A 12,629-nucleotide genomic window follows, 5' to 3' on the forward strand; every position below is an offset into this window, starting at 1 on the left:
TAAAGATAGTACTTCAGCATTCTATTTGTATGCTAGCTTATAATTGAGGTTGTAAGAATATTCAAACTGCCGTAGGTAGCTGCAACATTGCTTTTATTCAAGCCTTAAAATGATATACTGCCTTTTTAGGACAGAAAATAAATACTTCAGTGTTTATGCCCAGTGATAAATATGGACTCCTATTGCGAACGGTTCAAATAAAAAAAATGATCAGTAAGAGTAGAATAAATATGGGCCTAAAAAAGGACAACCAAGTAAGTTCTGGCACTCGCCCTGGGTAAATCCCTGTACCCTCTCTCTCTCTCTCTCTCTCTCTCTCTCTCTCTCTCTCTCTCTCTCCCCCCCCTCTCTCTCCTGCACGTCTGGCTAGCATGAGGACAGTCCCATCTCACCTCTGTGTATTAATCTCTTTGTCTTTTCTCTTTACACTCTCTGTAGCTGCGTGAAAATGCTCAACTTGTGGTGAGTCCCTCTCTCCAGTCCACACGAACAGGGAGTGGACCAGACTAGACTTTGGGATTTACAAATAAAACCAAACAATTCTCTGGGTCTGACTTGCGCGCTCTCATAATTTGGTTTTTAAAAAGTGAGAGGTGCAGAGGGATGTTGGTGCTGTATTTCCAAGGTGGTTTGTGTGGGTAAAGTGCTGTTTATTTCCCTAGTAGGTCAGACTTGTAACCTAGTGGTAAGCACAGTGTTATTTCATTATTATAAGGCACTTGCTTTGTACCGTGCATAGCTGTTTGATTATTGATGCCATATGGCTTACGTTATACCCCTTGGGATGCTTTATATTTTGTTTACAGAACCCCTAATTTATAGTTTTACAGTACCTCAGTCGCATAGATTAGAAATACCAGACAGTGACATTTGCGATTATACATCTAGAAAAATAAATCCATCTTGCAGTGCTTTCCATTCAGTGTGTACATTACAATAGTGTGGTACCATATACAGTCACAATGTTTTCCCTTGCATATTTTTAACATGGATATCCTGTATGTCTATTATCACAGTATTGATAGGTTTTGTATTTGCAGTTGTTATTCGGGGATGTTTGATCTAGACATACTTGTACTCTTAGTATACAGGCCAAAGTAGCTTTCCGTGAACAGCACTTTCAGCACAGTCCACCTGCACACCATTAATATCCACATCGGTCAAAGTACTAGCACAGCTGATTCCTCAGAGAAGGGGCAGACTCTTTCTTTTCAACGGAATGTGCCCACAGGATCTAAATGCATACTTTTGTAATACTTGCGTCACCTGTTGAATGCTGCAGTGCTGTGCAAACTAAAATCCTCATTTGGCTCAAGGATACAGCTGTTTTTAAGGTCGTGGTCGGTTTGAGCTACTAGTCAGGCTGCAGGTACAGGAGTTTGTGGGTATGAGTCCCTATTTGTCACCCGGCTGACACTAATGTCTCTGCCTTGGCCTCTGGATGTACTAAAATTAACAATTTCCTTTAGAAGTCTCTCACGCTGGTTCTTTTGGTGCCAAGACCTCTGTAATGCCCCCATTTTAAAGGCATCCCTAAAATGACTTATAATGATTTATAAACAAAACCCAGCGTCGATTTTAAGGACTGAGGAGGATAAATGAGCCTTAAAGACTAAATTGCTTCAAATCCCATTAACTGGGTTTCATTTTGCTACTGAGCTTTGGGTGAACTGCTTTGGCTCTAGGCCACTCGTTTAGGTGTAGCTGCTTTTGTTCTGTAATGTTGTTGCTCTGCACCACAGATGCATAATAAAGATCAAGAGTGAATGAACACAGTGTCACCTAGTGTGTATTTCCAGCAACAGAAAAAAGCAAATATTTGCAGTAGCCTTGCACTAGACACTATACAAAACCCTTATGTAGTGTGTGATGTCACCTCAGTCATCTATAGACATTTAATATGAGTGCAACTCATTATACTTAAGCACTTAATTCATTCATAGCACCGGAAAACCGGCACAAACATTTTTTACACAACACTGTTGTTTTGACACTTAGAGTTCCTCTTGTCCTCCCAAAGTGAGCACATGAAGACTCTTCTACCAGAAGAGAGGGGCTTAACTGTGCTTATGAATTCATATAAAAAGTTAACGGGAGTGATGGACATGTCATTTGAAGCTGTTCACTCTTTAATGCTGTATTTGTCCCTCATTCGTGTACTGATGCTGCAGAAACAAGCACCTCTATCTGTGCTTGCCCAGGCAGCCTGCCACGTTGCTGGCACTGAATGCTTTTAGGGTCCTATATGTGGGTAGATTCCTCCGAGCCGGTCTGCCTGCTCTCTCTTCTCTGTAGAGACGTCTAGAACACCTGTAATCCACTCTGACGCTTTCTGTATGTCACAGTCTGGAGCTTTCTCTTCACACCGTGTGCATCTGGAGCTCTTCTCTTCACACTGTGTGCATGCTCTTCTTAAACTTGTTCTCTATAGTGTTTTCTTCTTTCTTTTTATGTATACATGTAGAGCTGCTGAGGTACATAAGAGGCTTATGAAAATAATTGTACCTATTGATGCAATATCTCTTCTAGCCCAATCTGTTTAGATCGGTGGACAGTTCACAAAGCACTTGAGCCCTTCCTTCAGTTTTCTAGTGATACCTTCATGCAGTTACTCTAGCATCGACAGAGTTTAATAGACAGTTTTTCGACATGCAAGTATTCAGTATCATGTATGCCGATCAACCTTACTAGGTTCAAAACATAGAAATATGTTCCCCAAAAAACCACAGTAAGATTACTCTTCTAAACCCTTGGTGTTCGTGTTATGAGGATCAAGATCAGTCTTCTAAACCCGTAGCGTTTTTGGTATGAGGATAGTAGAGGTGCCCATGCGTATGTCACATCTACACTTGGTCGTCGACACTTGGAAAACTATTAGAAGTATACCTAGAGATGAACAGTATGTAGGCAAGAATGATTGATTATTTTCAGCCCCCAAATATGTATGATATTGTTAAATCAGTTTGTTTAGTATTGCCTTAAAAGTAGCTTTAAATGCTGTTTTCGGAGTTATTGTCTGCAGTTGTTCTGTGTGGTTTTTATTGGTTTCTTGTTCAGAATTTTGGTAAGTCTGTGTTAAGGTGTTTTGACTGGGGGTTAAGAAGCTGCTCTTCAGTTCTAGTTGTCTGCCATAGACATACATAATGCAGGCTAGATCAGCCAAAGAGTCTTTTTATATGGGTAATCACCCACACCATCTAGTGCACAGCAGTGTATTGCCAATAAAACTGGCACTGGCTCGTACATCTGTAAAAGCACTGGCTCATCTAGTCTATCTTCGACATGTCTATGGCAGGCAAATAGAACTAAAGCACTGGTCCTAGTAAAAGCACCCTAACACGCAATAAATAAAAACACATACAGTACTATTGAGTAGTTACAGCAAGAACCACTCAGAATGATTGCAGGCATCATGAAGGTAAGGAGACATAAAAATAAATAAATAATTTGAAGCTACGTGCTCTTAAATTTCTATCCAGGTTTCGGATAAAACTGCGGCTTGCACGTGTTGTGCAGCGAGACCCGCAACACTTTTTTAACAGTTTCATCTTCGTCTCCCTCAGGTGCTGCTGTTTCTTCAAGCGGAAAAGGAAGAAGAACACGCCGAGACACAAATGACGCAGTTTTTAATTTTTTTTTTATTTATTTATTTCTTTTTTTAAATCGAAAGGAAGAAAATCCAGCATCCTTCTCCAGGGACCTGTGTGTGCGAGCGGTGTGTACATTCCAATCTGCTCGTCTCCAAAGGAAATGAAATTGTCTTTTTGGTTTAATTTTTTTTTTTTTTTTTTTAAATGGATGTCTTGTTGCTTCAAGCCTGAGCCTTGTGCTGGGATAGAGGATCTACAAACCGCTCAGGCAGGATTGCACTTCTTAACTTACTGTATCTATTATTATTGATTTATTATTATTTTAATGGGGTTTTTTCCAGCAGTTTGAGCTAAAAGGGGACTCTAAGGACTTGTTCCGGCTTTCCTGGCTGGTATTCCTGCTGTGTCACTGAAAGAAACTGGGGGATATAGAGACAAGGATTTACCTTAAAGTGGAGACGTGCCCTCCTACATCCCTCCCCCTGTTCTCCTTGGTCTCCCCAGGACCTCACTGTAAACGAGACTTTGTGTCTCAGGGGGAGGGGCATGTCCTGGCTTCAATTAAAGAGAGTAAACTAAAACTGACAGTCAAGAAACACGTTTTGTTTTGTTTTTTCATACATTTTATGTAGCATATATACTGTGAGAACATTTGTGATCTACTGTTTCATTTTTCACCCCAAAGGATTGCTGTTTATTTCAGAACGCCTATCGTTTAGGTGGAGGCTTTAATGCAAATAGAAAGCTGACCCTCTGCACTGCATGAGGAGTAAAGTCATGCTTTTTATCAGGACCTGTTCGCACTGAGTTGAGGGGGGTGACCTGGATTGTGTGCGAATAGAGAACATGCAAGCTGACGTATCAGACGGACAGACAGGCTGGGGAGATGGTATAGTAGCTCAAATCCCACCTTCCCTACAATACAGAAGTTGTGATGATGGGTTTTTTATTTTTAAGGTTGTAGTGGCTTTGCAAGAAAACTGCATCACCTGTGTCATTTTCTAGCCGTTCACGTATTACGAATGTGAAAGCCTTGGTGTGGATCTTGCATTCGGGTTGCTGAGGGGATGAAGGCACATACACAGACAAACCCTTCCCTGGCAGCAGTTTGCATTTCTATCTAAAGTCTTTTAGCATTATTCTCTTTCAAAAATAAAAAAAGATCACCTGACAGGGTTTAAAACGAAACAAAATCTTCTTCCCCCAGTTGAAACTTGCCTGAATTACCCAGTAACTGAACAAGAACAAAAAATGTAGGAAATAATTGCTGTGGAGTTGAACATCCCTGACCCCAGGTGGCGCTGTTTCCTTCACCAAGAAAGAACAGGGGTTGTGGGTAATCAGTGGTGCTTTTGACAACTGAACCCTCCAAGAAACTTGACAACTATTTATTAAAACAATATCATTTTGGCTTAATAGCAGTAACACTGATATGGTCCCTGGTTAGAGTGGCCTGTTCCATTGCTTATTTAATAGATGTCTCGTTCACTGTTAACCACAGTTTGATCCTAATTCTCAGCATGTAGCAATATGTATTTAGAATTAAGTACATAACACGTCCTGGTTGTTGTATTCGGAATGGGAATAGTGCTAAATGAGATTATTTGTGTGATAAGAAAGAAAGGAGATACATAGTTTATTGATTAGTCAGCTGTTCATATGATGCCCACTCTCAAAATAAAAAAAAAAAAAGTAAAATAAGTCCGGCACAGTGAAGTCAGTTTGGACAGCAATCCTATTGCAGCAGGAATGGTAAAAGGTCATGGACACTTATGCTAAATCTGCACTGTTTTCCTTTGCATAGAAGACAGCATCTAATACTTAATAGTGATTCTGTATATACATGCAAATAAAATGTGGGTCTGGCTAGTAGTACACAAGGCGTGATGTTGAGTGGGTTTAGAAGGAAAGTAAAAAATGCAGGGCAGTTTAAGGTGTATGCATTTTATTTTTAAGCTAATTGATTAATGTTGCCAGTACCATACAAATTGATAAGCTTTTCATGCATGCAGCCAGGTTTCTACAAACACATCTGTAAAGGCAGATTCTGGCTGCTCTTGATTGGTCTGAGTAAGTGGTGCTCGGATGCAGCGCTGCCTGTTGTTGCGTTTTGTTTTTATTTGTGAAGAGGTGCTGGGCTTCAGTTTCACGCACAGACGTGGTTTAATTGAGCCCCAGTCCATAGCGAGTGGAAACCAAAAGCCATGCAGAACACCTTGAGTTCCTCACTTTATAAAACTTTTTTCCAGGGAGGATGGGATGCCATGTTTTTAAAACCTGTTCCGTAGAAAAAATCCCACACAAATAAAGAAATAAAAGCCATCTCACCTTGTTTTAATAAGTTAAACTAGATTCCGTCTCAACCAGCTGCCGAGAAATCGATATTTCAAGATAGCGAATCAGAAATGAATAATGTTTAAGAGAAACCTGTATGATAATGAAAATACTTATTTTATAACCCTTATAAAAAACCCTGTATGTGATTTTTGACCACAGTAATTACTTTGTCTGTTGGATATTTGAGCTTGGATGGTAACCATGGCACCTAGCACTGGGTTCAAACCAGTGCTGTTTTCTGTGCCATAGATGCTCAGGGCAATGTCCTGTCTGACAGAGAGAAATCATTAGTGTGAAAGCCTGAGGAGTTTTCTGGCATGTGTTAGTGTGCCCCCTTTTCCTCTGTATGCGCTTCATTGTGTCAGTTAAACCTACTTTAAAAAACAGTCTATTGTCAGCTAATCTGGGCCTGTGCCCCTCCTGAGACCAGCAATGTTGCCCTGATTTGTGCTTTTACCGTTAAGATAATGCGACATTTAATTCCCCACCACGATTCCCCAACGTGAGCACCACCTAGTGTCACTAAATTGTATTGATATACAGCCAAATCCTTTATCTGATTGAGAGACTCAAGTAACTATGTTGGGTATAGGTGATTCGTAGCCTAGTTATTGTCTAAAAATATATCTGTACATTTTTCACTAAATAAGTAAATCTGTGGCTTAAAACAATACATAGGACTTATTGGGTGGTTCTTACTTTTTTATAAGTTTGACTCAATCCCTCATCTTCATACTGCCAAAAGTTTCGAGGACAGCTCTTGCAAACTTTGAATATAGTTTTGATGTGCTTTCCTGGAACATGTCTGTGTGTGTATAAGTGTATGTACAAGTGTTTGACTAATTGATGGAATGTTAAAACACCAATGTTGCAGAGGGAATTGCATTGGAGAATTCTATTCTGTAAATATTGTCCATAATACATTTTAAAACGATTGTGATCGGGGATGATAAACTCTTCTTTTATTTATTTTTTTAACCTTATAAATTAAAGTGAAACATTTTTACTTTTTTTTTTTTTGTATCAAACTTACGAGCCAGCTGGTAGTGTTTTTAGACTTTAACTACCGGTTAAACAGAGTGCAGTACTAGATTGGGTTACCCTCGGTGCACTCTGATGCCCCACACTGTTCAGTATTAAGAGGGTATCGGGAACTTGGTTGCACAGGCTTGCCTAGGAATAACTAGGGGGAGAAGATCTTGTAATTTAGTACAGGTTAATGAACGCTGGCCACTTAGAAATGCCTCACAGAATCTTCATTGCAGAGGAATTGAGTGCTTATTGAAAGAGGATAAAAATAGCTAATACCAAATTCATAAATGTACCAACATGCTTTCAGAAGTGGTACAGAAGCATGCTGAAATGAATTTAAGGGAGAATCTGCTTCCTGGGGGGCTGATCTGATTATGTTACTGGAGCTCAGTTGTGTCGGTTCCCAGTTCAGGCAGTCGACAAAATGTCTCTCAAAAGAAATTAAAATCATTGGGAATTGTTTTATAAAGATGAAAAAATCAGATATTTGGGAAAATGGAATGAAAGGGGGAACCATGGTTGTTAACGTACATTTCTTATTTTTCTCAAACAAGAATGAATGTGTTTTGGAGGATTACCTTTTTGTGAACGCAGTTCTAAAAGTAGCGATTGCTCTCATGTCTGTAATGGCCACACCTCGCGAGTTTGCAACATGAACTTATATATATAATTTTTGTTTTAAATGTGAATTGAAAATGTTTTTTTTTTATTATTATTATTATTGTAAACTTCTATTTTTTGCTTACCCAAATGGCCATGCTGTATAAAGCAGCTGGTGAATTTGACTGCACTACATTGCTTGCTTAATGTTTACCTTGAAAGGAACACCAATCCTGTACTGTACTGTAATCGTGCGAGGCCTGGTACAGATGGCCTTTTTAGTCTTATATGGCAGCAAGACGGCTAATGGACAATACCTACGAAATCATTACCAACATGCTTCCTTTTTATTTCTTCCTTTTGTTCTCTTTTTTTAAAAATGTGTTATTTATAATTCCTACTAAAATAGAAGTGTGGAGAGTGTTGTGCTTTATCGACAAGCTGGCCATGTTTCTTAAGCTACAAACACTCCTATAGCTGATTTTCATGCAAAGGTAGTCTTTTTGGCAAGTTGGTCTGTATATGTGCACAGCTGCAAGTAAAGTTTTAAGTTTTACTCTCTTGCTCCCAAGTCGAAATTATATGTGAGACTTACTTGAAAAAAATGGGGGGTAGTTTCGGGTTGTATAGTTAAGCTTATGAATTCTGAGACGCTTGTAAACAAACTTTGCATTAATTAAAAAAATAAAATAAGAGTGAATGGTATTACACTGCTGCAATACGTAATGTGCCTCTGATTCATTTTAAGGTTAATATGTAGAACTGTCTGGTCCTGTTAGCCTCTGTAACCATGACAGCCATTTTTTTATTTTTTTTTTTTGGTCTCTTGTTTACACCATTTCTGTTTTAGTTTAGAGGTTGCACCAATGTTCCTTGGAATAAATTTCATACAGAACAGACTTTTCTAACTCTTACTATCTTGGCAGGTGCTGTTTATTGTGCCCTTACTAAATCCAAAGCCTGTTTTCATCCAGACCTCGTCATTTGAGTAGGACTCCTGTTAAGGCCATGAGGCAACTGCTAAAGGCAACTAGGTGTATGTGATACTTTGACATGTTTCATGATTAAATAAAAGCATCTTTAACATTTTTACCCATTGGGGGAGAAAAAGCTCAAATATCACAGCGTTAATTGCTTGAAAAGCTGCCTTATTTATTTATTCCCTTTAGCCAGATACTCAGTGGAGTCATTTTAAAGATAACTTGTCTTCAGTATACAGTGGGTCAGAAACCGGCTTTGGTCGGTTTGCTCTGTTGTATGTAGTAGGAAGCCCAATAGAGCTGGTGCAGGGTTATTCAGAGGTCTGAAATCATAAGCCAAAGAAACACCTGGGCCTGACCAATTTAATCTCCCTACTGTATCTGATTTCTTTTTTGACTGAAATAATCAGTTTCGGCAATTGGGCCCCCCAATAAGTCTGCCATAAAAAATATGAATTGATATCTGACTTGCTAAAAATCAAACCAGTAATACTGTCTCTTATGCTAGAAGAGATCCAGGTAATCAGAAGAGAAAAGTGCTTAACTTAGCCAATGCAGATTGAGCATGGTCTCGATTGCTACCATTATTAGCACCTGATTGCATTAGTAACTAATAATTTCTTAATAGTGTTACCTGATAATCTTTGATGGCAACTTTCACAGAATCTTGGATACAGCCTGTGATTAAGACATCTGAAAAGCCTTGTACAGCATAGTCAAGAGCAATCTATATGCTTTTTTTTTTAAATCTAAGCAGGTTGATGTGGTCACAGGTGGGAATACAAATATTTTATTGAGTTATTGGAAGTAGATTTCACTGACCACATAGGGTGCCTAATCCGTTTTGACTTTAGGATAATTTTTTCCAGTAAGCTGCTGCCCTAGATATTCTCATGAGCATCGTCTGGCTTACAGGTATCAAAGGTGAAAATAAATGTAGTGGTCTTGGATGTGAAATGGGTTAAAGTTTCTCTTAGATTCAAAGTAACTTTGCTGTAAATTGTACGAGTTCCCACAATGGTGCTGCAGTGCATTCTAAACCTCCATGGAAATCGCACAGCTACCCCAGACCAATTGTTAATTCAAGCTGAAGTTTGGTTGCTTTCTGAGATGCACAGAGAAGTATAGGAAACACTGCAAAATTTGCTTATGCTGTATGATGCTCTGAGAGTTCAGGTAAAGTTAAAGTGGGAAACGACCCCCTGGACTTCTGTCTTTTTACTGGCAGATCAGAGTACTGAGCAATTCCACCCCCACCCCCCTTCCCCCTTTGAAGTGGCAGATATTAAAACAAGTGCATGGAACTAACTGAGTTTGCTTTTTCTAGCTACAGGTACATTGCTATCCAAATTCACTGGATGTCTTCCAAAAGACATCAAATAATGTTTGCATCAAATACAATCACTTGGGATTTCTTACACTGTTCCAGCTTCTTTATTTGCTGCACAAGACAAATGAACCCATATAAATAAATCTTTCTTTAGCCCTGATGTTAAAATGCTGTTAGCAGTCTTTGGGGACAAATTTTTTTTTTTTTTCACGTTTCAGAGGGATTGTTAAATCCTGTTAGTGCAGGTTTGTGAGTTTATTCCTGAGCATTATGTTGTATTTCCTACAGAAGCTGATGAATTAAAGTTTAAACATGGGAGATGTTCACAAAACAGATGTCTTCATGTACTGTCATTCATTGTCTCGTGTATGTTGCCCTTTTTTATTGCTTTTCTGTATTTGTTTATGTTAATTTTTGGTGCGATCCTGGTTATGAAAATTGACTGCAATTGTCCCTTTGTTTTAAGTTGTAAATTGTATGAAACAGGCCATTGGATATTTTTTCGAATCAATTTTAAATTGTAGACTTGTCTGCTTGGAACAGTTCTATAAAAGAAAATGCCTTTTGTTCAGATTCTATTTTTTGATTTCCAGGAAAAAGAAATTTAAAATGTGTCTTGCAGTACTTTATTCATCAAAAACTCTGCAGTAGGGGGGGGGGGGGGGGGGGGGGATCTTAATTGTATTATTAATAATAATAATAATATTATTGTGTTGAATTTGAATGTTGTTTAAAATGTATTTGAACGGTTTAACCTGGTAAAGGTCTTCAACTGTGAAGGACCTTTTTATTTTATTTTTTTTGCCAGAAAAGGTCCTGATGCTGTTGTCTTAAAATGCCTATTTTCCGGGGCTTCATGTGAAACATTCATCACATGTGACCTTTGAAATTACACTTTGTATTCCCTCTGCATTCAAAGGGATATTCAACTTTGCACCCTTTTTTATGTAAAATAAAATGTCTCAACCTTTCTCTTGAGTATTTGTGTTCTTTGATTTTCTATATTACAAACCAGAAATATGATAAACTTAATTATCCACACGTATTTTCTTTGGTATCTCAAACGCAACAGGCTTCCAAACAGTAACTGTCATGACTGGCATGCTTTGCCTGGAAACATTAAATTACTGTAGGTGTAGGTATTGAACAATTGGCTAGATGACTAAAGTCAGCAGAAGATTAAATCCCTCTGATTAACCTGTATGTGAAAGAATTACAAGCTATTAGCATCTAATAGATAATCAGAGTATTTTAAAAATAGAACTCTAACTAGAGGCATGGTTTAATAATTAAATAACTAAACACAGCACAATCTGTTGTATCTTTTGAACAATCGGAATGTTTTTTTTTTTGTTTGTTTGTTTTTTTTTATGGAAAGGGCAAGTCTTATGCCCATGAACATTAAACATAATATATTCCGATCTGTTAGTAAGAGCTAGTGCCATCTAGTAAACGCCAACTGTGGATGGAATTTCCTGTTGTAATGCTGACAATAGAGTTGATGGTTGCTAGGTACCTCGGACACTTGAGTTGATCTTGCCTGTGTTTGCACATGTCTGTCTGGCAACCCAAACAGAATGGCAACTTATAAACAGCAAACATCATCAAATCATAAGAGGTAAGGGATAGAGATATATACACACACACACACATAGTGTCTTGCAAAAGTATTCAGTATTCAGACCCTTCCTATGTTGTCCCATTTTGTGAAATTACAAAATGATGCATACACATTTTTTTTAAACTTAATATTTTAGGACTTTGACTGGGCCACTCAAGGACATCCACTTTCTTATTCTTAAGCCACTCTAGTGTAGCTTTGGATCCTTGTCCCGCTGAAATGTGAATTTTTGCCCCAGTTTTTAGTCTTTAGCAAACTGAAACAGGTTTTCCCTCTAGTCTTTGCTTGCACTTTGCTCCATCCATCTTTCCTTCAATCCTAACAAGCTTTCCAGTCCCTGCTAATGAGAAGCATAGCATGATACTGCCACCACAATGTTTGACTGTAGGGATGGTGTTGACTGGGAGATGTGCTGTGTTGGGTCTGCGCCAAACGTAACACTTGACATTTAGACCAAAAAGTTCCAATTTGGTCTCATCTGACCACAACTCCTTTTGCCACATTTGTGCAGGATCACTCTGGTGCTTTGTTGCAAACTCCATGTGGGCTTTGAGATGGCTAATATTTAGTAATGACTTCCTTCTTGCCACCCTGCCATACAGGTTACTTTTGTGAAGTGTTCTGGATATTGTTGACTGATGCACATTTTCTCCCATCTCAGCCATTGAACTCTGTAGCTCTTTCAAAGTTGTCGTTGGCCCTCACCAGTTTCCTCCTTGCCCGGCTGCTCAGTTTGGAGGGACGGCCTGATCTAGGTAGTGTCTGGGTGATACAATGCACCTTCCATTTCTTGATTGAGTAGACTGTGCTCACAGGGATATTCAGAGACTTTGATATTTTTTTTGTACCCTTCTTCTGATCTGTGCTTTTCAATGACTTTATCCCTGACTTGCTTTGAAAGCTCCTTGGTCTTCATGGTTGAGTCTTTGCTTGAAATTCATTACCGGACAGAGGAAGCACACAGAGACAGGTGTTTTTATTCTGAAATCATGAGAACCACTAATATTGCACACAGAGAGAGGCCATTCAACTAATTGTGTGGCTCCTTAAGGTCATTTTGTGCACCTGAATTAATTTAGGTTTGCTGCAGCAAAGGGTTTGAATACTTATGCAATTATTACTTCCATTTTTATTTCATA

The 12,629-nt window shown here is 38.7% G+C and overlaps 1 protein-coding gene across 4 annotated transcripts in view; it reads left to right on the forward strand.

Annotated features, from left to right (window-relative positions):
* LOC121299010 (casein kinase I) overlaps positions 1-8,321 on the forward strand; it is a 69,211-nt gene extending 60,890 nt beyond the window's left edge. For all 4 annotated transcript variants that reach the window (XM_041226436.1, XM_041226438.1, XM_041226437.1 and 1 more), the window contains one exon: positions 3,564-8,321. In XM_041226436.1, coding sequence (XP_041082370.1) covers positions 3,564-3,618 — 55 coding nt within the window. In that variant the 3' untranslated portion in view covers positions 3,619-8,321. The remainder of the gene's footprint in view (positions 1-3,563) is intronic.
* The last annotated feature ends 4,308 nt before the right edge of the window (positions 8,322-12,629 follow it).

Source organism: Polyodon spathula, chromosome 24 (assembly GCF_017654505.1).
Source record: "Polyodon spathula isolate WHYD16114869_AA chromosome 24, ASM1765450v1, whole genome shotgun sequence".
Classification (NCBI taxonomy): Eukaryota; Metazoa; Chordata; class Actinopteri; order Acipenseriformes; family Polyodontidae; genus Polyodon; species Polyodon spathula.